General features: G+C 51.4%; 1 protein-coding gene and 7 non-coding genes across 8 annotated transcripts; 3 read left to right on the top strand and 5 right to left on the bottom strand.

Annotated features, from left to right (window-relative positions):
• The first annotated feature begins 1,140 nt into the window (after positions 1-1,140).
• TRNAP-AGG (transfer RNA proline (anticodon AGG)) lies at positions 1,141-1,212 on the top strand. Its single transcript has one exon. It is a non-coding gene; the product is annotated as a tRNA-Pro (tRNA).
• A 2,946-nt stretch (positions 1,213-4,158) lies between these two features.
• Positions 4,159-4,231, top strand: TRNAK-CUU (transfer RNA lysine (anticodon CUU)). Its single transcript has one exon. It is a non-coding gene; the product is annotated as a tRNA-Lys (tRNA).
• A 532-nt stretch (positions 4,232-4,763) lies between these two features.
• Positions 4,764-4,835, bottom strand: TRNAP-AGG (transfer RNA proline (anticodon AGG)). Its single transcript has one exon. It is a non-coding gene; the product is annotated as a tRNA-Pro (tRNA).
• A 2,574-nt stretch (positions 4,836-7,409) lies between these two features.
• Positions 7,410-7,481, bottom strand: TRNAP-UGG (transfer RNA proline (anticodon UGG)). Its single transcript has one exon. It is a non-coding gene; the product is annotated as a tRNA-Pro (tRNA).
• Positions 7,482-8,475: 994 nt separating this feature from the next.
• TRNAK-CUU (transfer RNA lysine (anticodon CUU)) lies at positions 8,476-8,548 on the top strand. The gene has a single exon. It is a non-coding gene; the product is annotated as a tRNA-Lys (tRNA).
• A 10,427-nt stretch (positions 8,549-18,975) lies between these two features.
• On the bottom strand, positions 18,976-19,048 carry TRNAR-CCU (transfer RNA arginine (anticodon CCU)). Its single transcript has one exon. It is a non-coding gene; the product is annotated as a tRNA-Arg (tRNA).
• A 1,774-nt stretch (positions 19,049-20,822) lies between these two features.
• On the bottom strand, positions 20,823-20,895 carry TRNAR-CCG (transfer RNA arginine (anticodon CCG)). Its single transcript has one exon. It is a non-coding gene; the product is annotated as a tRNA-Arg (tRNA).
• A 798-nt stretch (positions 20,896-21,693) lies between these two features.
• LOC130859889 (putative caspase-16) lies at positions 21,694-24,125 on the bottom strand. Its single transcript, XM_057747374.1, has 5 exons — positions 23,984-24,125; positions 23,514-23,630; positions 23,051-23,125; positions 22,407-22,510; positions 21,694-21,807 (listed from the first exon to the last, which is right to left on the bottom strand). Exons 1-5 carry the CDS (start codon positions 24,123-24,125, stop codon positions 21,694-21,696), a joined length of 552 nt encoding a protein of 183 aa, XP_057603357.1.
• Between the last annotated feature and the right edge of the window lie 1,958 nt (positions 24,126-26,083).

The raw sequence follows: 26,083 nt of genomic DNA, 5'->3' as shown, positions 1-26,083 counted from the left end.
TCTCTCCAGGGTCCAAGCACGGCTGAGGTGAGCCTGGGTCGATGCTCCCTCTGCTTGTATAAACCCCAATCCTAACTCATTACTGAGCCCCTGACTATTTATGGCTCCAACTGTTTAAAATGACCCAAAGAATCAGCCCCTCCCACTCCCCTGCCGACCATTGTGCGGGGCCATAGGCCCCCGAAGTCCCAGAGGGGGGGGGCCCGTGGGCCGATTCTGTTTGTCCTTGTGTAGGGTCCTCGCCTCTGGTACTCCATGGAGCCACAGCTCTGCCCATGACCACGAATATCCTGGGAATACTTGGGGAAAATCCGAACCTGGTCCTGGGTCCCGCCCACAATGGTTCCCCTCTCCGGAAGGCACACTGTTTACCATTCCTGTTCAGCTAGGAAAACCGATCCTGGGTGGGATTCTTTTCCTGACCTCCCTCCACTTCCCCCCAAAATCCCGGACTCTAGAGAAGCTGCTGCTACTGAAAAGTCAGAAGAGCTAGACAGAATGGGAAGCCTGGGACAGGACAGGGACCCTCTCTGCCAAGCTCTGGAGAGGACAGAGCCTCCTGGTCTGGGAGAAGCGGCGGCTCTGGACAAGGCCACCAGCTCAGGGATGGAGGATCCTGCGGAAGGGCCCCAAGAAAGGCCCAGGCCACACTAGCTGGTCCTCTGGGGTGACCGGTGTGACTGGTCCCTAAGCCTCACGAGACCACATTTCTATGAATCCCAGCTTGCTTCCAGTGGAGGAGAGTGACAGCTGTGTCGCGCGTGGGCTCGTCCGGACGGAGGAATCCGGCCACCCTGTCTCCAGCTGTAGCCCGAGCCTTGGGCTGTGGAGAGAGGAAAGGACCCTCAAGTTCCCCTGCGGTGGAGGCGTCAATGTGCGGGGCGTGGAGACGCCTGCCAAACCCAGGACTAGGGAAAGCAGAACGGAGTCCCAGATCCGCAGAGCGCCAGCCTCCGGGACCGGGACACGATGCGCACAGGGGAGGCGATACTTCTCTGTCCTCTTCTCCAGGGCTGAGAGCTGAATTTATCCTAGCCCCTTGCGGGGTTCTCGGAAGAGGGAAAACACCGACTAGAAGCTTGACAGGGAAATGGTGTGAAGGCAACCAGAGATAGACAGGAAGGAAAGGGCGGAGAGTGTGGCTCGTTGGTCTAGGGGTATGATTCTCGCTTAGGGTGCGAGAGGTCCCGGGTTCAAATCCCGGACGAGCCCCTGTCGTTCCGTTTTATCCCAAGAACTTCGAGCGTACTCAGCCCAGAGCCTCCTGCGGGAATGAAATATGGCTCTCATACCATCGTCCCATCCGACCCGCTAACCTGATCGGAAGGACCAGAGGTCCTGAATTTGGGCTCCATGTTAAGTAGTTTAGCGGGTGGGAGGTAAGGAGAGAGATTTCCACACGTAGGGGGAGGCGTTAGCTTCAGGCTAAGGACACCTGGCGCTCCGTCCACCGCTCTGCGCTGTACACTCCCAGGTGGTGTTCCCCCGCTGGCCGCTAGGGGGAGCGCCGAGCCGACATTCCTGGACTCGAAAGAGGGGTACTTCCACCCAGGCCCTGGTTCACGAAGGCCGCGAACTGTGTTCCCAGTGGGCTAGCCTCTGGCCGCCGGGCTGCGCTGCTTCTATTTTTAATGACCACTGTGGGATGGGGGAGCTTCCCGGGACCCTCTTCCCACGGGGCGAAAGGGGAGAGTAGGAAAGTTGGTTAGGACTGCCCTGAGCATGCACCTGATGAAATGGACCCCTTAACTTCGGCAGCAGTTTCCCCTCACTTTCCCTTTCCTTTGCAGGGATCTGAACAGAAACGTCAGGGCCACCTCAGCCGCTGGCCCAACACCTAGCAGCAGCCCTCCCCGCTCTCCGCCCCCTACTCCCTGCCATTAATCCAGCCTCTATCGATGGACATCAGCGTTACCCCAACCTTCTCTTTGTTCACATGGGGAGCATTAAGAGGCTCTCCTCCTCCCAGGGGACATCAGCTGAAGCCTAGTGCAGAGCATGAACTCCTACTCCAGCCCAGCAGTAAGGAGGTCCCACCCTGTGTGAATTGCCCCCACCAGATAGCAAAAAGGCAGCCCCCTGTGTCCCCATCAGAGGGGCACCTAGTCAGAGAAGGCTGCTGAACCAGAAGATTTAAATGAGATCTGGAGTCTCATAAAATAATACTAAAAATGTCCAAGATGCAATTGAAAATCACTGGTCAAACTAAGAACCAGGAAAAATTCAACTTGAAAGAGAAATGACAATCAAGAGACTCCCACTCAGCTGTTGGAACCGTCTGCCAAGGAAGGTAAAGGTGGTGAAGCAGCTGTGGTAAAAATGCTTCAAGGAGCAATTACAAGCCACTTGAAACAAATTTAAAAAGTGAAAGTCTCAAATAAATAGAAAATATAAAGATATAAAGTCTCAAATAAATAGAAGACATAAAGATATAAACTTAGAATTGAAAAATACAATAACCAAAATAAAAGGCTTAACTGATGAGCAACAGCAGAATAAACAAGACAGAAGAATCTGTAAACTTGAAAATAGAAGTTACCCAATCTGAAGAACAGAGAAAATAAACTTTAAAAAATAAAATAAAATAAACCGAATAACAGAGCCTCAAGGATTTGTGGAGCTTTAACAAATTATATAGTACTGGAGTCATTGAAGACCCAAGAGAGGAGAAAGATGAGGCTAAATAGTATTAGAAGAAACAGAAGGGGACTTCCCCGGGGGTCCAGTGGTTAAGACTCCATCGTCCAGTGCAGGTGGTGAGGGTTCCCTCTTCGGGGAACTAAGATCCCACATGCCTCGGGGTGCAGCCAAAAAAATTAAAAACAATAACAAATAGTAGCTGAAAATTTCCTGTGGGCTTTTTTTTTTAAAAAAATTAACTTTAAGAGAGGGTGTACTCACACCTCTCCATTCTTTGATCAAAGAATAAAGATTTCAAAACAAACCTTATTTTTAGAGTTCTCAAAAAAAAAAAAGAGCAAAAATAGAGAATTAAATAACCCCCTGCCCCCACACACCACAGCCTCCCCCATTCCTGTGCAGTTTTGAAACCTATCTCCCTCTACATTTTTTCTGACATTTTAAAGCACATATAGCATTACTTCACCCATGAAAGCTTTTTTCCTTTTGTGTGTGTGTGCATGCAAATTTCTCTACAAATAAAGTCCTTTGTTCTAAAATACTCGCAGTGTCATGTGCACACCCAACGACATTAAGGATGATGCAGCAGTGTTCTCTCGTGCTTAGTGTGCGTGCAGGTTCCTGCTGCCTCCTAACCTGCCTCTGCATTTGGTTGGCAGCACTCAAGATGCAGGCCAGGTTTCCGTATTGAGGTTGGTGGAGTCTGAAATCCAGTGGATCCTCAGCAGATTCTCCGAGGCGCCCTGTCTCCAGAATTTGGCGTAGGGCAGGAGCAGACAACCACTCGATCCCACTCCCAGTCCATTGCGTATCTGAAGTTCCTTTCTGCTCTGGAGAGCCAAGCCGAAGGGGGTTGGGGTGGGGGACAGGGCGGGTGTAGCCCCAGCCCCAATCTACCGCGGTCTCGCGCCTGCTGTGCAAGGATCCGCTTTCTTCCTCCAGGGATGCCTCACTTCTGACCCTGAATCCTGGGAGGCTGGATTCCAAAGCAGAGGGCGTGAGCAGGGTAGGTGTGACGGCGGACGCCACGGAGTCTCCAACCCCCTCCAGCAATCCACCGTCAGGTCGCTGGTTCCAGCAACTCAAGATCGCCCAAAGGACAGACAAAGAAGGGTTGAGGAAAAAAAAATTTTTTAATAAAAATAAATTTATTTTAGATAATTCAAAGGAAGCATGGATGGAGTTAATGAGAACAAGAGGAATCCTGTTCAGTCTACCAATTATTTTAAGTTCACGGGTTTGTTTGCGTATATATTGGTGGTGGGTCCCTTGTCGTTGCTCCCGTTTTGGGTCGCGTGTCCGCGCTTCTCGGGATCAGCTCGGGCTGGCCTGCCCTGAGTTCTGTCCATGCCGCAGGGCTCCCGGGAGCCGCCGAGCCGCTGTCTGTCAGGCCGTTCGTCGTAGGGGGGGTGGTCCTCTGGGTCCCCACTGACCCCAGGACCTACCCAGCCCAGTCATTTTGGGTGACCCACAGCCAGTCAAGTTTCCAAACTTGGGCACAGCGTGCAGGATGTAGGTGCCCGACTAGCTCAGTCGGTAGAGCATGAGACTCTTAATCTCAGGGTCGTGGGTTCGAGCCCCACGTTGGGCGTCTTTTTGACAGGCCCTTTAAGCAATTCCAGGCATTCGGTTTAGGTACAAAGGCTAGTCCGACAGTCCGGCTCCAGCCGCTGCCAAATCTGCAGCGTGTCACCCCGCCCAAGCTCTCATAGGCCCGAAGTGTTCCCTCCTCAAGTGGGTCCGCGAACCCAACTGATTCCTCAACTTCTTTAACCAAAAGAACCTTAGAAATGAGTCCATCAAAGATTTGAACCTGGCTACTAGGGAAAAGCCACCCACCACAGTTTTCCCTTTGGTTTGTTTAGTCGACGGAGCTAGCTTCTATTATCTCTGTCTGCATCTGCAGGACAGCGCGTGTAAAAAGCTCCACTTATATCAGCAAGTTCCTTTGGGAACAAAGGGCGGACCGAATTCCAACTCACGAAGTCTCTCAAACAGCAGTGGGGTCGCAGCCCAGACCACTGTGAGGACTGATGAGGGTGACAACCTGGGTGGGCATGTCCATGTCTGGTGAATGTGACGGCGGTGTGTCCCTGGGACATCCCAACCACTCCTTAAAAGGAGGGCTCGTCCGGGATTTGAACCCGGGACCTCTCGCACCCTAAGCGAGAATCATACCCCTAGACCAACGAGCCACCTCCTGCTAGCGTTTCCCGTCCTGTTGGATTCAATGTGGCTCTGTCCTCACCGGCCTGACAGTCCGGGTTTTTTCATGCATGGCTCGTCCCTCTCTCCCCGTGAGTATCAGGGAAGGATTTGATTCCATGGACAGGAGGGGGACGGGGGAGGTTCAGCATTGCCACTTACAAGTTCACACGTCCCCATGCGGGTTTTGGAGGGCCATGCTCCGCCGCTCTCCTCTCCGCCCGCGGAAAACTGGGAAGATCAACTCAGGAGAGGGTCCCCAGGTTCCCTTTGCGTCCCCGGGCTAAGGGCTGGGCTGCGGAGTGAAGCTGGGAGCAGGGTTTGGCCCCCGCCTGCGGCGTCTAGGACTCCTGGACGCCCCCCACGCGGCTCACTGGGAAAACTCGCCTTGCGGTCCCAAGTCTCACATCCTGTCCAGCCCAGAGAACCGCCTCCCAGAGTCCCAGATTTGCATCCCACAGCAGACTGCAGCCGAGAAGGGGCCCCTGCGAGTGGTGGGGGCTTACGTAGAAAGCAAAAGGTTGAGGGAGGAAGTTGAGGAAACTCACGGAGCCCTTAGGGGAGATGCCCCGCTCCGCCCCGCGTTGCCGTTGCCACTGCTGTGACCTGGGTCACAGTGCCTCCCTGTCCACTGAGCGCACCCGGACACCCGACCTCAGTGCCCAGGGCCGGTCTGGCCACTCGCATCCAACTAGGATCTAGGTCTGCCATCCACTGGGCCTGCCTCATGATCCATCCTCACAGGACCTAATCCCACACCAGCTCTGCCAGGGATTCCCTTCCTGCCTTATGTAAAATGACCAGAAAAAGCAAACTGAGCTCCTCGGGGATTTGAAGCCAAAATGAGGACAAGATCTCCTCCACAGGACCTTCCTCTGCACTTCCCATTCACTGGACAAATGACAGCCAGGCCCCAGCTGGAGGCAGGCCTTAGATTGAGGGCTTGGTGAAGAGGGGAGTAGACAGAGGATGCCAAAGTGGGGAGCGGGTTAAGGCAGGCCTGACGGAGGGACACTGCTGACACAGAAGAGTACTTCTCAGAGGAACTAACCTGCTGGTGGAGGCGGTAGTGGTTTCCCCTCAAGGAAAAGGGAGTCCTAAAAGGTTCTGTCTGTAGAAGAAGAAAGTGCTGGCCAGGGAGTCTGAGTTCTCCGGTTGACCCCCACTAGGCCTTAGGGTTGGGAGAGGCCTCCCTAAACATCCCAGTGGGGCCCGAGGGGTTCTGTGCAGGAAACCTGCTCGATCGGGGACTTGAGAGTCAGGAGGCATGAAAGGGGCACCTAGCATGCACAACCCTGGGCTTTAACTTAACCTTAACCCAGGCTTTTAGGTCAGAGAAGAGGCCCACCAGCCCCCTGCCCTCTCTGCATGTGCTGGGAAGTTCTGGCCCTGCAGCAGCTTGCCTGGAGGGGGCTCAGTGCCATAATCCCCTGGGCCTGCACGGCTCTGGGACTGGGATCAGGAAGCTCTTCCCAGATTGGGGGCTTTGAAATTTCAACAAAGCCTCAGTCCCTGCCTGTGTCAGCCATGTATTCTGTATTCAGATGCGTTGACCTCTGGAGCCTTGCTGACTTTGGAGGGAATGCCCCTCCCAAGGTTCGCTAATTCTTAGAGATAGCAAACAATTCCTCTGCAGGCAGGCATTTCAAAGGCAAACCAACCAATCCAGAGTCCACAGCCCACAACCACCTGTTTTATCAGACTCTCATACTTTGGGCCACCACCCACCTGACAATCACCTCAAGGCTGGACAACAGACAACAGAAGACAACACCTATCCTGCTGAAATTACTCAAACTAGCCCATTTAAATCTGTTTTTCCTACTTCACCTGTTTCACCTTCTGTGAAACCACAGTAAAGTCTCTTTTGCCTACATTTTCTTCTCATTCCTTCAGCCTCCTTACCGACCCTGGTGCTTCCCCTGTGGCCCCCAGCCCTCCCATGGGGAGGCGTGCCCCTCCTCTTGGAAACTATGAGTAACAAGCCATCTTCTCAATGGCTGGATCTGTTGGTCTCAGAAAATAATAATAAAACCTATGAAAACACTCCCGTTCTTCCAACGTGGAGAAGAGATCCCGTGTCTGGAGCACTGCCCTCTGGACGCCTGTGGAGACCCCATGCCCTTCACGGCTCAGTCTCTGCTGCTGTTTCCTTCCTTCCCTTGGTCGCGGAAGGCCCTTTTGTCAGCCCCTCAAGTAGAAAAAGACGTTGAAACGTGGGCTTGTCCGGAATTTGAAGTTATGACCCAAAGCAAAAATACGCACCCGGACCAAGTTACATCGTCCTCCCGGGTCCAGTGACAGTCTGACACACAGACCTGGTCTCCAGCGAGCGGAGACAGAAGTGTCTGCTCATCTCTCAGGTTCCTTCCCGCAGCGCCAGGCCTCCAGGACACTCACAGAGTCTCCGGCCTGGAGGGACCGGCCGCTCCTGCGTCCCCGACCCAAGCGGAGCGATAGCCACTTGGCAGCACGGAACTGGGTGCAGTCCGACCGGATCGCGACAAGAGGGGACCAAAATCCGGAGTCTTCAGCAGGAAAATTTGAGGAGGTCTGAAAAGTCTGGGCTCGTCCGGGATTTGAACCCGGGACCTCTCGCACCCAAAGCGAGAATCATACCCCTAGACCAACGAGCCGGCGTGAGCATGGCTCCTGACGTCTGTCTTTGGAGGCTTGAGACCGCGGCTCCGCCCTCCTATCCCGAGCAGAGTCCGGGCCGCCCGGCCCCACAGGGACGTGCGCCAGGGGAGGTTTCGGTTTCGATTCCAGAAGGAGAAGAAGAGGTGCGGAGCGGCCGGAGCCTCCCGGAGAGGGGGCTCCCGCACACGCGGGGCCTGGGGCCGCAGACCCAGACTCCCCTAGGCCACAAGAGCTACCCAGTCCCCAGCAGCTAGAGCAGGAGGCAGGGGACCAGGAGGAGGATGGAGTCCGTGCGGCCCGGGTGAATGTGAAAGTCTCCCAGGCCAGAAATTTCACTCAACATGGGACACAAATCCAGGACCTTGAGAATGTGGCTCTGCCATCTCACAACCGGCCAGCCGAGGTGAGCCTCGAGCATTTCGCGGTCCCTCTTGGCCTGGGCTCGGGCCCAGAAAACCCTCACAGTTCTGGAACCCTGATGCAGGGGTCAGAACTGGGGTTGGCGCTCACTTCGTGAACTGCAGCTGCTCCAAACTTTTGCACTAGCAAGGGGTCCAGCATCCACCTGGGAAGGAAGATCTCCCTGGCTTGTCCCTGGGGCGAGGTCATGGAGCCTTCCAGATTTGCTTCAGGCTACCTCGTCCAAAAAAGGACCGAGAGTTTGATAATGAAAAATCGTTCCTGATTGGAATCCGACACCTCCCACACCCTAATGGAGGATCACACCGTGTTCCTTACTAGTCTCTAGTGACACCCATCCCCGGTCCCTTGGCCGCGACTTTCCGGCTCCCCAGAGCTGCTGGGACCACAGAGACCCACGGCAGACAGGGACTTGGTGAGGCTCTCCTACCCTGCTGAAAGGACCTGCGAATTCAGCACTCCAGTGCCTGAGATGTGGTGTGCGCAGGATCCAGGGTCTGTCCCTGTTTTAGGACAGCAAGGTGCTGGAGAACTGCAACTAGTTTGTGGAGGAGCACTCACTTTATAGCTGCCCGGCTAGCTCAGTCGGTAGAGCATGAGACTCTTAATCTCAGGGTCGTGGGTTCGAGCCCCACGTTGGGCGTGCCTTTTGCCCTAGGGCTTCACAGCAAAGCAGAGGTCATGTGATCAGGTCCATATAAACTAATCCTCTCCCAAAGGGGGATCTCTGTGGCTGGCACGCGGGAGTCCACCTTGACTCCCACCAGAGCAGCTTGATGTTGTCTCATTAATATCTTATTATACTGTATGTTTTGGAATTTAAAAGTTGAAACAAACAACAGTTCCAGATAAAGCACACAGGGTGATGGAGAGCCCCTCTGAGAGGTTACTCTTCTAGGAACTTTCTTGAAATTCCTAAAATGGGGGCAAGCGCTTATGAGGCCCAGAATTATCGCCCAAAGTAGGACTCGAACCCATTTCTTATGCGATTCAGTCTCAGTTCTACACGCTAAAGGAGAGCGACAATAGGAGACTTGGAAATGGATTTTCAGCTAACTCTGGCCCTAAGCAGGAACCTACATGGAGCTCCATGTGTATCAGGAGGTGCACCCCACCCAGGACCCTAGCCTCCTCCAACCCTGCGTGTCCCCGCCTTCATCTGCTGAGAATTTTCTCCCTCCTGCGACAGAGATGCGAAAGGGAAGGGAGCCCCTTATCTGGCCGTCATTCCTATCCCAGCCCCTCTCCCCTTTCTAAAGTAGAAAGAAAGTTGGAAATCATGGGATACTCCAAGCAGAGATTAGGTTTCCCAGTCCCTGAGAACAGCAGTGAAGGAAATGAGAGTTCCTTTCTGGAGGTGGGGTAGGAGAGCCAGAAGTGTTAGCAATGCCGGCCCTGAGGCTCATCTGGGTATCCACATTTCCAAGGTGGGGGAGAGGGAGGGGAGGGGCAAGAGAGGGCTTAGCAGTGGGGAGGTGCCTGCCAGGTCCGTGTCCCTCTTGGTGCCTGGATCCGGCACCCTACTCATCCAAAAGAGAGAGACTGTATTCATCAAAGTTCTGTTATAGTCTTTTTTTCTGGAGAACTGAGAGAGAGAGAGAAAGGGAGAGGAAAGTGAGGGAGAGATTGTGATTGATTGTGAAGAACTGGCTCACACTATTGTGGGGATTCCAAAGTGAAATGAGCAGGGTGGGAATACCAGCAAGAATTCATGCTGCAGTCTGGAATCAGAAGGCAGTTCAAGGCACAACTCTTTCCTCTTGGGGGTAATCTTAGTCTTTTCTCTTATGACCTTCAGCTGATTGGTTGAGGCCCACCCACATTATGGGAAGATAATTTGCTTTACTCAACTCTACTGATTTAAATGTTAATCACATCTTAAAAATACCTTCACAGTAAGAACTAGAATGGTGTTTGACCAAACATCTGGGCACCATAATCTGGCCAAATTGACACACACAATTAACCATCACAGGGTCCTCTCAAAGTACTGGGCTTCCTTTCAGACTTGTGGTTGCCAAGGGGGAGGGGGGTGGGGGAGGGATTGATTGGGAGTTTGGGGTTAGCAGATACAAACTATTATATATAGACTGGAGGTCCTACCATATAGCACAGGAAACTGTATTCAATAGCCTGTGATAAACCCTAATAAAAAAGAATTTTTAAAAGAATATATATATGTGTGTGTGTATATACATATATATATATATAACTGAATCACTTTGCTGTACAGCAGAAACTAACACAACATACTTCAACTTTTTAAAAAAGTGTTGAGCTTTTGATAATAGGAGACACAAGGTACAAAAGCTTACCTTCTACTTTGGAGATGTCCCAGTAGGCACCAGACCAGAGAACAGTCCCTCCCAAGCTTCTCAAAGATGCTGCTGCATCCCCTCAACTGTGCAAGTCTTATTGCCTTGGAGAATGGCATTTCCTGCAGGCACCGCCAAGATCCATAGTCAGCTGGTGGGTCTTGCTCCATCAGAGCATGCTGTAGAGCCGTGATGGCATGCCGGCATCTCTGTCCCTTCTGATTCCTTCCTTCACAGTTTGCCATGGCATTTCTGGCAGCTCTACTTCATTTAATGCAGGCCATTTCTTTTTCCATCCTTCCAAGAGCCGTACTAGCCGTGTTTCATAACCAGTTTGAGAGACCATGCCAGGTGTTAAGTCCTGTGTCATGGAAGAGTGTCCCATATTGATAATCTCTCCCTTTTCCAGCTTTTTATTCTCCTCATCCAGATCCAGGACTGTCAGGATCCACTCTGTGCAAACTCTCCAGGTCACCATTGACATATCATCCAGATCCCACAGAAGCATTCCAGTACTTTCCCAGTTGAGTCCCAAGACCCTAGTATTTGGTATGGCAGCCTGGAGGGGAAGCTGGAGCAGGTCGGGGCGGGCAAACATTTTGTAAAGTACCTGCCTCATCTGAGGTTCCTCCTAGTCTCCAGGCAACAAGGTGGAGGCCTGCACCCTGGCAGCAGGCCCTGAGTGTTCAAGGTTCTCAATGCACCTACCCAGATATCCCCATTCCAAGTTCCAGGGTCCCACATCTTCCCTGACATTGGCACAGGAAATCTGCCAAGACAGGGATTTCAACTCTGCCTCAAAGCCTGCTGCTTTAACACTGAAACCCTGAGCCTGGCCTTCAGCTTCATTGACCTTTCAGCTAGAGAAGATGTGGGTTGCTTTCAATGCTGCCATAGCAGCCTCTAATGTTCGCATTGCTTTGAACTGGTGATTAGTCCACCTGAGCCTCCAATGCATTAAAGACATTGAAACATTTTTGCTCAATGCATCAACACATAATTCCACAATCCTTGCAATGACCATTGCCACTGTATCTCCAAAATGCCAGAGACATGGGGCAAGCACAGCTCATTACCCTCCCATATGGCCATCCCAGTTCAACACAGGCAAAAGGCTTAATGATTGTATGGCTGCAGCATACCCAGGTCTCTCAAAACCCCACCTGCAATGATGTGGTCCTTGGTGCCAGGCAGCCAGCAGGTGATTCAACTTTGGAATCCTATAACCAAGCCCTTTTTGGGGCCTTCCCAGGGCAGATCCTACATGTCCTCCACCTGCCTCTTGTCTGTAGGAAACTTTAGCCTCCTAGGCCTACCTTGAGTTTCAAAGAATAAATTTAATCAGAGAAGTGAGAAAATGCAGAAAGAAAGGAAAACACTCAAGCAAGACAATAGTTTAGCCATTAAACAAAGTCAAGGACTTTTATGTCCTCCTCAAGGGCTGTAGATCATATTCTGAGCTGTTTTGCAGAGACTGAAACCCCCACCAGGTGGAAGAAGTTAACTGCAGGCTGACCGCAAGCACACAGGCCCCAGACCAGTTGGAACCAGAATGTTGATGGTGTTGACTCCCAATTATTTCACTACCAACAAATCACAAGAATGTCCAGGGGCTGAGCACACACCCCACAACCCCCGTCCCTCACCTTGTCTTTAAAAACTTTTCCCTGAAAGCCGTCTGGGGAGGTCGGGCCTTTTGAACACTAGCTGCCTGGACTCCTTGCTCGGTGCCTGCAGTCAATGCTGCATTTTCATTCACCACAGCCAGGTGTCAGTAGATTGGCTTTACTGCAAGCCGACCCAAGCTTGGTTCAGTAACAATCTCATTCTTAGTCTGTTTCCAACGCTTTTAGGACAAGTTTCCAAGAAAACCTGAGACAGGGATTTTTGTTTAATCAGTTCATGAAGGCAACAGCCTGAGGAAGCATCTGTAAGGAAGTGGGGGAAGCAAGATAGACAGGTGGGCCAGTTCTTAAACTTTTATCTCTCGGCTTCAAACTCACCCTCTACACCCCGCGTAGTGATACACTAAATCCCCTACATACGAATGAGTTCTATTCTGAGAGCGTGTTCACAAGTCCAATTTATTCCCAAGTCCAACAAAGTTAGCCTAGGTACCCAACTAACACAGTCAGCTATATAGTACTGTACTGTAATAGGTTTATAATGCTTTTCACACAAATAGTACATAACAAACAAACAAAAAATAAACATTTTTAATCATACAATACAGTACCTTGAAAAGTACAGTAGTACCAGCCACATCACTGCTGCTTTTACGCTTGCTTCTGGACATCCTGGGCTTGAAAAAAAAGACACTATACTACTGTACTCGATACAGTACGTATGGTAAAGTACACAAAAGCACAACCACTTGTAGAGGATGCATGTGCATGACAATGTACGCCAGACATATGAGCTAACTTACATGACTGGACATGCAAATACAGTTCAAATCTTTGAAAGTTCACAGCTTGAAGGTTTGCATGTAGGGGACTTACTGTACTGCACATTGCCAGTGGATCTGTGTTAGGTTTTGCCGATGGAGAGCTTGAAAGGCTGGCAGAGGAAGAAGGGACTCACTACCCCCTGTTTGTTTCCCCTTCCTACTGCCACCCACCCCACCCAGCCTCACGTTTTTATTCCTGCAATAGTAGTTCTTTCCAGAAATGGTAGCTGAATCCAGTTTGACGTTTTCCCAGCACTCACAGAACCTGCGTGATCATGGCTCATGAGAGACACCTGAGCAAGCTGACATAGGTCCCCGCCTCAGGAGACTGCGTGCCAGCCCCAGGGGACCCTCCTCTGAGCACAGCTGCGCCACTCCTCTTTTCCAGAAATTGGCTTTTAAGCTCCACAAGTCTCTCTTCAAGCTTCTAAATTTTAATAATCCCAACCTCTTCCCGTGGTCCTCCAGCCCCACTGGTGGTAGCCGCCTTCTCACTGTTCCCTTTTTGCCTCAACTGCCTCCTTAACGATGCTTTTCACCAGTTTTCATTAGTCTCTTACAATAACAAATGGGGTTGCTTACCCCCCACCAGCTTTATTGAAGTGAAATTGACAAATAAAAATCATATATATTGAAGTTGTATAACGTGAGGATTTGATATATGTATACCTTGTGAAATGATTGCCACAACCAAGCTAACTCACACACCCATCACCTCACAAAGTTACCTTCTGAGTGTGTGTGTGTGTGTGTGTGTGTGTATTGAGAACACTTAAGATCTACTCTTAGCAATTTCAAGTATACAATACAGTGTTGTTAACTATAATAATGATGCTATACATTAGACCCCCACAACTTATTCATCTTAACTAAAAGCTTGTACCCTTGTAACAACCTCTCCCTATTACCCCACCCTGCAATGGATGGGTTTTTTGACCCTGGTTTGGTAATGGACCCTGGTTTGATAATAAGTTTGGGCTTGAGCTCCTTGCCAGGGGAAATGGGATACCAGTGACTCAGGTATGCAAGGGCATCGTCATCAAGCCACCTATCACCTGGTTGATTATGATGAAGTGCCAACTGAAGCAAGTGCCCTGGGGGACCACGTGGCTGTTGCACTTGACTCTTATGGCAGTAAAGGTGACTACAAGGACTGTGGCATGGAAGGGATTCTCCTGGTGCATCTGTTTGCTTAAAGAAAGAAAATGACAAGATTGGGCCTTTAAACTTTCAGCCTAAGTCATCTTCAGAGACCCAGGGACATTTTCTGGCAGCCATAAAATAATCATATAGCTGCAAGGGCTGGCATTGCTGGAAAATCAAACATATAATTGAATGGTGTGTTGTGGAATGACAATGTAAATTGAGTTCGCAGCCTCGGGATATTTTTCATGTGGAAGAAATGGCATTGATTATGAAGGAGTGGAACCAAAGCCTGGGGACATCTAGGTGGGCTTGGACCAAGTTGAGAATCTTGGACTCAGTCACTTGGAGCCTCCCTTGACAGTGAAAGCATGTCCTCTGATATTGGAGGAGAGTAGCCTTCCTGTGTTTGAATAACCTATAGTAATCTCACCTGGAGCATGACAGGTGAGACAGGGGAGGACAGTTCTCCTCAAAGCCCACACCAACGAACCTTGTTACCCTCTAAGACTTGTGGCCCCACAACTACAGTCAGATCATACTGCATGAGCAAGTACAAAGGCTGGCCGGGGAGAAAATCGTTCATATGCCAAATAATTGCAAATTTTGCTCACTTATGCCAGCAGAAAACTAGGGAATGTATATGGGAATGGATTCAAGGATGTTAGAATAAGGAAGATGGGATATGATTTTTGCATATAGTGATGGTATTGCTCTGGGTGCACTTCCCAGCAAGCCTGTATCTAACATGCTATCTTGTGTAGCTGCATGTGGCTCTGCCAGGTTTCTTGGTTGGTTAGCTAAGCATTGAACTCAATGGTGGCCTGTGTTTAAGGAGATTAAGATTCAAGAATGTCCCTGGCATCATGTAGATAAAGGAATCCAGAGAGTTTGTGAGATAGAAATGCTGGGGAGGGTCTATCATCCATGATGTGCACACCCACCACCCCACTGAGAGGGCCCCAGGGACGCTACCTCCCGTCAGGCATTGAGAAACACTGGGGAGGGACGCAACAGCAGACTTGGATAGCTCTGTGGTTGCTGTTCTCTGCAGGCCACATATGATGGTGGGAGATGCCGCTTTAAGAATCTGATTGCCAATGCAGGGGACACGGGTTTGAACCATGCCCCAGGAAGATACCACATGCCATGGAGCAACTAAGCCCGTGCACCACAACTATTGAGCCTGTACTCTAGAGCCCGTGAGCCACAACTATTGAGCCCGTGTGCCACAACTACTGAAGCCCATGCGCCAAGAGCGCGTGCTCCACAACAAGAGAAGCCACCACAGTGAGGAGCCCATGCACCACAATGAAGAGTAGCCCCCACTTGCTGCAACCAAAGAAAGCCCATGTGCAGCAATGAAGACCAAACACAGCCAATAAAAAATAATACTAAATCCAATAAAGAAATAAAGTTTAAAAAAAAAAGATGAGGTCCCTGATTTGAGTAGGGATGATGGCACCCCAGTTGCTTGGGAAAGCAGGAGAAGTAAGGCCAGAGCCAAAAGAACAGAAGAGTCCCATTCACGGTTTTTAAAAGTGAAAGAGAACTATGTGCTTATACGTATACGTGACAAAGACTCAGCGGCCATCTCCTCTTCGGGCATGTGGTAGAGGAGGCTTCTGATTTTACTCCCCACCATGTCCTGCAGTTTGGGAGATTTTTACCCTGAGGATGAAGACATGGATTGCATGGATTAAAAAAAGAGAAAACTTTATTATGGACTATTTCAAGCATGCACTAAAGCAGAGAAAATAGTATAATGTGCTTGGTTAAGCCGTCATCTACTTGTGGAAAAGCTTGTTTTGTCTGTACCTACATCCAGCCCATTATCTTTTTTCCCCAGCTTTACTGAGGTATAATTGGCAAAAAAAAAAAAAAAGTTATGTATTGAAGGCATACAGCATGATGACTTGATGTAGGTTTACAGTGTAAAATATTCACCACAGTGAAATTAACACATCCATCAGCTCACATAGTTACCTTTTGTGTGAGTGTGACCAGAACCCTTAAGAGCTCCTCTCTTCGCAAGTTTCAAGTATACAATAGTGTTATTAACTGTAGTCACCACCCAGACCACTATTTAAAGCACACCAGATATTGCATAATTTAATTTCTAAAAAATTGGCTGTTTATAAAAAATAAGGACTTTAAAAAATATAAGTAACCACAATACAATTAACACACCTAGAAAGATGAATAATTATTTATATATCAAGTAGAATGGATGTTATTAAAATAACGTAAAGAAAGCAAGCACTCTTTCGAAATCTGAAAATGTGCACATCTTTATCAAAAAAGTAAGCCTTGGGGCTTCCCTGGTGGTACAGAGGTTAAGAATCTGCCTGCCAATTCACGGGACAGGGGCTCGAACCCTGAGCCGGGAAGATCCCACATGCCTCGGAGCAACTACTAAGCCTGTGCACTACAACTACTGAGCCTGTGCTCTAGAGCCCACAAGGCACAACTATTGAGCCCATGTGTTACAACTACTGAAGCCCGAGAGCCTAGAGCCCGTGCTCTGCAACGAGAGAAGCCACCGCAGTGAGAAGCCTGCACACCACAACGAAGGGTAGCCCCCCGCTCACTGAAACTAGAGAAAGCCCGTGCGCAGCAACAAAGACCCAATGCAGCCAAAAATAAATTTTAAAAAAGTAAACCTTGCGCTCACTCCCTCTTGCAAGAGCACCGGAATTACAACTAACTGCTGAACAATCATCAACAGAAAGACACTGGAACTCACCAAAAAAGACACCCCACATCCAGAGACAAAGGAGAAGCCACAATGAGATGGTGGGGGGGGGGGAAGCAACCGCTTTAAAATCAAATCCCATAAATGCTGGGTGGGTGACTCACAAACTGGAGAACAGTTATACTGCAGAAGTCCACCTGCTAAAGTGAGGGTTCTGGTCCCCACATCGGGCTTCCAAACCTGGGAGTCCAGCAACGGGAGGAGGAATCCCCAGAGAATCAGACTCTGAAAGCCAGCGGGATTTGATTGCAAGAACTCCACAGGACTGGTGGAAAGAGAGACTCCACTCTTGGAGGGCACACAAAAAAGTGTGCTCACCAGGACCCAGGGGGAAGGAGCAGTGACCCCATAGGAGACTGAACCAGACCTACCTGCTGGTGTTGGAGGGTTGCCTGCTGAGGTGGGGGGCAGCTGTGGCTCACCGAGGAGGCAGGGGCACTGGCAGCAGGGGTTTTGGGAAGTGCTCATTGGTGTGAGCCCTCCCAGAGTCCGCCATTAGCCCCACCAAAGAATCTCTGGGCTTCAGCACTAGGTGGCCTCAGGCGAAATAGCCAACAAGGTGTGAACACAGCCCCACCCATTAGCAGACAAGCAGATTAAAGTTTTACTGAGCTCTGCCCACCCAGCCCTACCCAGCATCAGTCCCTCCCAACAGGAAGCACACAGGAGGCTCCTGGATAGCTTCCTCCACAAGAGGGCAGACAGCAGTATCAAGCAGTATCAGCAGTATTTCGCCTTGTGGAACTGAAAACCACAGCCACAGAAAGACAGAGAAAATGAAAAAGCAGAAGACTTTGTACCAGATGAAGGGACAGGATAAAACCCCAGAAAAACAACTAAATGAAGAGGAGATAGACACCCTTACAGAAAAAGAATTCAGAATAATGATAGTGAAGATGATCCAGGACTTTGAAAAACGACTGGATGCAAAGATCGAAAAGTTTACCAAAGACCTAGAAGAATTAAAGAACAAACAAACAGAGATATGCAACACAATAACTGAAATGAAAAATACACTAGAAGGAACCAACAGCAGATTAACTGAGGCAGAAGGGCAAATAAGTGACCTGGAAGATAGAATGGTGATAATCACTGATGTGGAAAAGAATAAAGAAAAAAGAATGAAAAGAACTGAAGACAGCCTAAGAGACCACTGGGACAATGTTAAACGCACCAAAATTCGCATTATAGGGGTCCCAGAAAGAGACAAGAGAGAGAAAGGACCTGAGAAAATATTGGAAGAGATTCTAGTTGAAAACTTCCCTAACATGGGAAAGGAAATAGCTACCCAAGTCCAGGAAGTGCAGAGTCCCAGGCAGGATTAACCCAAGGAGAAACACGCCAAGACATATAGTAGTCAAATTGACAAAAATTAAAGACAGAGAAATATTATTAAAAGCAACAAGGGAAAAACGACAAATAACATACAAGGGAACTCCCATCTGGTTAACAGCTGATTTCTCAGCAGAAACTCTGCAAGCCAGAAGGGAGTGGCACGATATATTTCAAGTGATGAAAGGGAAGAACCTACAACCAAGAATACTCTACCCAGCAAGGATCTCATTCAGATTTGACAGAGAAATCAAAAGCTTTACAGACAAGCAACAGCTAAGAGCATTCAGCACCACCAAACCCGCCCTACAGCAAATGCTAAAGGAACTTCTCTAAGCGGGAAACATCAGAGAAGAAAAGGACCTACAAAAACAAAAACAAAACAATTAAGAAAATGGTACTAGGAACATACATATCGATAATTACCTTGAATGTAAATGGACTAAATGCGCCACCCAAAAGACACAGACTGGCTGAATGGATACAAAAACAAGACCCATGTATATGCTGTCTACAAGAGACCCACTTCAGGCCTAGGGACACATACAGACTGAAAGTGAGGGGATGAAAAAAGATATTCCATGCAAATGAAAATCAAAAGAAGCTGGAGTAGCAATACTCATATCAGATAAAATAGACTTTAAAATAAAAAATGTTACAAGAGACAAGAAAGGACATTACATAAAGATCAAGGGATCCATCCAAGAAGAGGAGATAACAATTATAAATATATATGCACCCAATATAGGAGCCCCTCAATACATAAGGCAAATGCTAACAACTATGAAAGAGGAAATGCAAGGCAGAAATAGAGACACAGGTGTAGAGAACACATGGACACCAAGTGGGGAAAGTGGGGAGGGTTGGGGGGAATGAATTGGGAGATTGGGATACCAAATTGTACACTCTAAATATATGCAGTTTATTGTCTGCTAAAAAAAAAAAGTAAGCCTTGTCCAACTTTAGCTTGGTCTGGATAAGCCCCAAGGACCTTTAATTTCGAACCGCAGGTAATTAGAGGAGCCGGCTTCATTTCACTTTTTCCTCTACCCAGAGGGTTTAAAACGCACCTTTTTTACCCCGGGTGGGACTCGAACCCACAATCCCTGGCTTAGGAGGCCAGTGCCTTATCCATTAGGCCACCGGGGCTGGTAAAAAGTCTCCCTCAGCAGTCTTAGACCAGTCTTTCTGTCACTTCCCAGCGGTTCCTGCACGTTTCACACAGCTTCCTGGCTCCAGTTCGGCGGGTCTTTAGTCCCCTTGACTTCGGTATTCGGCCGGTGCATCCGCTCAGGATCCGCCTGTCCCCGCGCATCCTGGGACGCGGGAGAGACCGCGCACGCGCGGATGGAGCTGGGGTAAGATCCTCACTTACGATGTAGGAGGTCTGGGGATCAAGTCCCGGACCAGCGCTTTCCCTCTGCTTTTAGGAGAATCCGAGTCCTGGGATAACTAGCATCAAGAAGGCGTTCGCTATGCAAAATGTGGGAGCGGAAGGGAGAGAAGGAACAGCTGGGCGCTTGGGAAAACTGTCGTTCCCTGTCTTCATCCTCCTCCCCACGATGCCTCTTAGACCGAAAGTGTTTCCTGGTCCCCAGTCAATGCGGTTTTTAGCAGAGCCAAATGTCCTTAGGTCTTTGTCCTAAGGACCCTCCGTAATGGCTCGGTATCTGCCTGGCTAGCTCAGTTGGTAGAGCGTGAAACTGTAGTATCAAAGGACGCAGGGTTTACTTCCTCACCAGAAGATGGGTATTCTTTCCCATCTCTAAAATATTTCTCTTATTCTGGCTACCAGAGGCGGGGTGGGGATGGGGGACACGGAGGCAATTAGATGAAGGCAGTCAAGAAGTACAAATTTCCAGTTATAAGTACTAGAGGTGTAGTGTTCAACGTGATAAAGATAATTAACACTGCTGTACGTTACAAGAATTGTTAATCCTAAGAGTTAAGAGAGTAAATCCTGAGTTCTCATCACAAGGATAATGGATGGTCACTAAACCTGTGATAGTCATTCCATGATGTATGTAAGTCAAATCATTATGTTGCACATTTTAAACTTATCCAGTGCTGTATATGTCAATTATATCTCAGTAAAAGTGGGGAAATAATAAAAATGTTTATCTTAATGAAATTTCTTTTTATTTATGAGCCCTTAGTAAACCACTGAGACATCACAAAATCGATAAAGGAGACAGTGACACTCACAACCCCAAAGTCCCACTGTAGAGATACATTCCTCCAGGTTTTTCCCTGGTGGGAGGAGGTCCCAACACTGGTCATTCCGCTTAGCCAGAATCCCTTGGCAAGAACTCAATCCTGGGCATATTCTTTACATTTAAATTTTTAAATATACATTCATACTAATCATTTAAGGGTACACTCTCATTGCAAGAAATCGAAATAATCTATTAATTTTTTCCTACATTTTTATTGTGGTAAAATATACGCGTAAATTTACCATTTTTACCATTTTAAGTGTACAATTTACTGGCATCAGTTACATTTACAATATTGTGCAACCATCATTATTATCTATTTCCAAAACTTTTTCATCACAATAATCTATTATATTTTTAATTGCCCCGTCCGCTAACCCCTTGGGGGTGACCCACCCCTGCAAAAATCCAACCCCTCGTCTGTCGCACTTCTCGTCATCTGAACTATATTCGTGCAGCCAGTCCCCTGTGGGCTCCCGGCACTCATGGCCGTGGGGCTTCAGGGTCAGCATTCCGCCTGGGTCTGATCAGCGTAGGTCCCCACATTCCACACAAGGTCTATCCGGTGTCCCGACCTCCGCAGCTGCAGGAGCAGGGCTGCATCCGAGGGGTTGGAGGTCGGGTGGCTGACACAGCCCCAGGGTCCTAGGCCCGCGAAGGGAGCAGAAGGGAAAATTTTAAGCGTGGGAGAAAAAGAGCGAGCGCAACGACCACGAAGGGACTCGAACCCTCAATCTTCTGATCCGGAATCAGACGCCTTATCCATTAGGCCACGCGGCCTTGCGGCTGACACGCTGCTAGCTTTTCTCCTAAAGCTTTTCTAGGCGCGGGCTCGGTGCGCCCTAACGCGCATGCTCACACTGGCCAGGAGCCCCTCCCCTTGGGCTCCGTGTGGGCGGTGCTCTGAGCTGGGCGGCAGAGCTCTCCTGAGCACCAGTAAAGTGGGCCTGTGGCTGAAAGTTCGAGCCTGGGTGAGGTTCCCCAGGCCCCTCCTGTCCCGAGAAGCTCCTGATCTCTTCTCCTATGTGCCCCCGGCCCGCGCTGGGTCAGGAGCTGCCCACTGCTCCCGAAGCCCCTTTGCTTCCCCTATCACAGCACCGCTAAACCTGCCATGCTCTGTTCCAGTCTTGTGGCCCCAGATTGATTGGACTCTGACTGCCGTGTAGGCAGAGGCCCCGTCCGTGGCCCCAGCGTGGGGTGCAGGTGGGGTGCGTGTGCTGGAAGGATGCTGTGGACCCCGCGCTGCTCCTTCAGGACATCCGGCTCAGCCCAGCCCATGTTGGGTTTCTTAGTCCAGGAGGCTGCTCTGGCGCCTCCCCTGCTCCCCCTCCTCAGCCGGTGGGCCCAGCCTCCGAAGTGCCAGGCCGTCCGCATATATTATCTCACTTATTGTCGTAGCTCCCTGCGTGCAGGCACTGTTCACGTGCACAGCGATCATCATGTTTATTCCATGCCGGCTGAGACTCCTGTGCTATCGCGCCGTTTTTAGATGAGGAAACTGAGGACTGGATGGGGTCAGGGGTGGCGCTGGTGTATGGCCACCCACTGTCAGCACCCTCTGGGTGGCCGCGGGCGCAGTCAGGCCTGCAGGCAGAGCCGGCGCCTCAAGGAGCTGCGGATCTCCAGAAAGGCCCTGCGGTGCGCATCACAGTCGGGACCCAGCACATCCAGCTCGCCCACCTGCCGACTGACCTGTGAGGACCCCACTCAACCTGTGCCCAGGACTACCAGGCCCCTGGTGCTCAGCCAGGTACCCAGTGTATTGTAAGGACTAAAGTTTCAAGTGCTGCCTTGACCTCTTTGGGTCTCAGCCCCCCTTGGTTTCCCCTGCTCTTGTCAGATGTGCCCCCCACCTAGCAGGGAAGAGCAGACCCCCCCCACTCCGCTAGTCCCCCCACCAGCTAGACCAGCCGCACTCCATTCCGTCCTCAACCTGAGGGGCTTCAGTTCCCTGCCAGCCTGTGAAACTATTCAAACTAGTACCCCACCCCCGGTTACTACAAAGCCTGCGTTTACAGCCCCTGCTAGTTCTCTCTGCCCCCAGGGCAACCCCCGAGTTGCCTGCATGGCCTGAGGTGTCCTCCTCCCCCAGCTGTGAGCATTTGTGGCTAATAAATGTTGTCTCAGTGTCCAGGGCCGGGTATTGTGTGTTCAACCATCTCATACGATTGAGGGCGGGGCATCCCTCTCTCAGCAATGGGGTGAAAAGGAGGTGATCAGAACACCAGGGCTGAGAAGAAGGATGAATCCAGCCCCTCTCCCCAGGCCACCACCCCCACCCCCCAACTCACCTCAGTCATCAGCTCCAGGAGGTCTCCCCTGAGGTCAGCTCGGAGGACCTCCACCCGAGTCTGGATAAAGTCTGAGCCCTTCTCATCCCTATAGGCTACACAGCCTAGGCCAGGGGACCAGGACCAGAGGGTCAGACTTGGGTCCCTGTCAGCTGCCTTCCAATCCCCAGGGGCCTATTGTTGGTGGACGTGGGGGCAAGCACACAGGACCCCAGGAGTCAGGCAAGGGGATGGGGCAGGGATCCGGAACTTCTCTCTTCTGGATCAAGTTGTTGCTCAATGTTTGTGGAGTGAATATACAATGGATTCAACATCTAAGAAACATTTACTGTGAGCCTACTATGTGCCAGGCACTGGCCAGGGCCCTGAGGCAGACAAAACTGTCCTGCCCTCATGGAACTTACAGCCTAGAGGAAAGGCTGCAGGTACAGGGCTTAGCAGATCAGCCCTCAATATGTATTCACCATCGTTATGATATTATTATCATAAATAATACACATGGAAGGAACATGGCTTAACTGCAGTGAGGCTGGTGCCCCTGCACTCCAACAGCCAAGCCCCCGATGCCCCTAAAGCCACTTCAGATCTCTGGTCAGGAGGCTGGGCCCTGTGTAACGGGGCTTGGTGATGACCCGTCCCCTTACCTTCTGCAGCTGCGTAGACTAGAAGGATGTCTGCTTGCTTAGAGCTCCCTGGAGTAGGGCCCCTGGACAAGCTGCCTGCAAGAGAGACCAACGCCTTTTACCCAGCAGCCTGGGACTTTACCAGCCCCAAGAGTCTCCTCCAGTCTTGCTCAAGGGCACACAGGGCAGTAGAAAGAGTGCAAAGCAGGAAACACAGGTCAAGTTTCAAATCTCAGCCCTGCCGCTTACGAGCTGAGTGACCTCAGAAAGCTACTTCACCTTCCTGTCTCCAGGGTTGTTTCGGGCTCACGTAGGGGAAGAAACCCTCAATTTTCAAAGGCCTTTGCCATTTAAGGTTTTCCTTCCCATCCTCTTGGCAGAGAGAAGAAGGAGAATTCCAGCTCAGAGCCCTGGAAATGCTCTCCAGACAGCTCATCCCACCAGCCACACCCAAGCCCAGGTTCCCTGAGATAGGCAGACCCACCTTGCACATCAGCATAGATCTGGAGGACATCTGCCTGGGAGGGGGTGGCTGGTGGTGCCCGCAGCCAGCACCTGAACCAGGGGAGAGCTGTGGGCCCCAGGCCAGTGTCCCTGTGCCCTGAGGAAGGAGGGGACAGTCAGGTCCTTTCACTCAGGAGGCACCCGGGGGTGCTTCCAGGGCTCTAGCCCCCAGCCCCCAGCCCCCAGAGCTCCTGGGCAGCCTGCCAGGCTGGAAACATTCAAAGCTCTGAATGACAAGTGCTGAGGGTGAAGTGCTCAAGTTCATGGACATGACCTCTAGGAAAGGCTGGGAGAGGGGGCGGGGAAAGGGCATTGCTCGGGCTACCTGGAAGAGGTGGTTAGCAAGTCCTGGGAAGCTGAGGGCTGGGTGAGGAGAGCTAGGGCAGCAGGAGGCAAGCTGCAGGGCCGGACCCAGCCGGGCCTCCAGGGTGGGCCCCAGCCCCTGCTCACCCCTGCGGCAAGCCTGAAGCAGAAAGATCTTGGGGCAGCCCCGAAGGGCCCCACAGCGGCTTAGCTCCTTCACCAGTGCCTCTGGCTGTACCTCTTGCCCATCAGCCCCCAGTAGCTGCCCCTGAGCCCCACCGTGGGCCATCAGGGCCACAAGGGCACAGCTCACAGGGCCCCTGCCGCTGTCCAGCCACTTCCAGAACTGGGCCATCTCCTCCTGGAAAGCCTGGGGGTGGTGATGAGATCAGGCCTGCGGCAGGGCCATGGCCTCCCTAGTACCCAGTGGCCCTTCCTCCGGGTGGTTTCTCTAGCCCCCTGCCCACACTACCTCCCCCATCCTGCCAGCCTCAGGCCCGGGGAGCAAGTCCTTTTTCTAACCTCCCCACTGCAAGGCCCAGCATGACCTCATTGGAGGTGACGTGGGTCTAGTCTCCAGCAGCTAGTTCTTCGGCCCTGGGGGAGTAGCTGTACTAAAAAGTTAAGACCTGTGAGGGGAGGGCAGTGAGCTGACAGATGTCTGGGAAGGAACATGAGACCCTCCCAGGAAAAGCCTGAGGGTCCAGCCAGGGCCTTGAGCAGGGGAGTGGAGAAATGGCCAGCATGGGAGGCTGCAGGGGCCCTGGAGACTGGGCTTCCAGAGGCAGGGAAGTGGATTCCCAATGTGTGCAACAGGCAGGATGGAGGCTAGAGTGGGGGTGCACTTCCTGCTCACAATTGGTAAGAGGCCCAGGAGGTGCCCAGGGTCCTGGTGGGGGCTCCCCCTCCTCAGAGCACCCCCAGAAGTTCTGGGCTTCCCCTCACCTGGGCTGTAGGGTCCACCTTCAGGGTGGTCTCAAAGCCCAGGGCCTGGCACAGGACCCTCAGTGCCTCCACATCGTGCTGGGCCCCAGGCCGGTCCTGGATCACAGCCAGGAGGTGGGCGGCCCTGGTCCCAGACAGGTCATACAGAGTGCTGGGGCTGGGTTCTGGCTACAAACAGGGTTAAGGTGGATTCAAAGCGGTCTGAGGACTTCCCAGCTCCTCGCCTCCCCAGCTCAGGTCTCCCTGAGCCTCTGTCCCACTCAAAACTGCTGCCACGTGGTTGGACCCTTGCCCTGTCCCCCTCACCTCAGGCCCCCAGTGCTCCACGTCTGCGAGGCACAGTGCCCCCCGCAAGCAGCTCCGAAGGACTGGGCAGTAGGTAGCCCCTGAGGACTCTTCAGCTGTCCTGTCAAAGACCTGGCAAGGGGCAGAGGACTCCTCAGGCAGCCGCTCTGTGGGGTGCAGTTATGAGGGGACAGGACCCTAGCTCCAGGGAACAGCTTGGCCAGGCTCCTGGCTACTACAGTCTCTTTGGAGTCCTCTGCCAGAGTGGAGGGAGGAGACAGACAAAAGAAAGGGAGGGCCCAAGGGGGTCTTGGTTCAGGCTTAATGTCACAGGATTCCCAGGACATGGATAGCCTCAGGCAGACAGTGGCCACACCATTAGCCGTGCTGCTCCCAGGGGCTCAGGGATCAGCGTGCACAGAGGCGGGGTGCTCCAAGAGCAGGTCAGGGCCTGTCTGGGAAGGCTCACAGGGTGGGCACCACCTGGGGAGGGCCCCAGGCTGGGGAGAGCTGTGGAGCAGAGCTGGGGCCCATCCTTACCCCCAGAGTCACCCTGTGAGCACCCAAATGCCCACTGAGAACTTCGGGCCTCGGGACCAGACCTAATCATCCCCAACCCTGGCCCCCAGGGATCCATGGTCTGACAGGACTGTCACTGCCAAGTGCGTGTGAACGGGGGTGGACGGGAACACAAGCGTCGACCCAGGGACAGCGAGGGGCACAGCTGACGCCTGGAAGTGTCTGTGTGAGGCTGGGATGCCAGGGAGGGATGCCAAGCAGAGGGAGCAGCCTGGGCAAAGGCACAGAGCTGAGAAAATACTGGAACGTCTGGGGGACTCTGAGTGGTTGTGAGAAGGGGCATGGGTGGGGGTTGGAGGTGAGGCTGACGCCCGTGTGCAGACAAGTCCTTACACTGCGGAACGAATGTGCGGGGTCACGGGTCCAGGACAACACAGCAGAGCTGCAGCCCCCCTCCCGGACTCCCCCTCTGGGCCTTCACCTCTGTTAGCAGCTGTA

This window comes from Hippopotamus amphibius, chromosome 9, assembly GCF_030028045.1.
Source record: "Hippopotamus amphibius kiboko isolate mHipAmp2 chromosome 9, mHipAmp2.hap2, whole genome shotgun sequence".
In the NCBI taxonomy this organism is placed as follows: Eukaryota; Metazoa; Chordata; class Mammalia; order Artiodactyla; family Hippopotamidae; genus Hippopotamus; species Hippopotamus amphibius.
The sequence above is the reverse complement of the archived record's forward strand: the minus strand, read 5'-3'. Positions and strand labels throughout refer to the sequence as shown.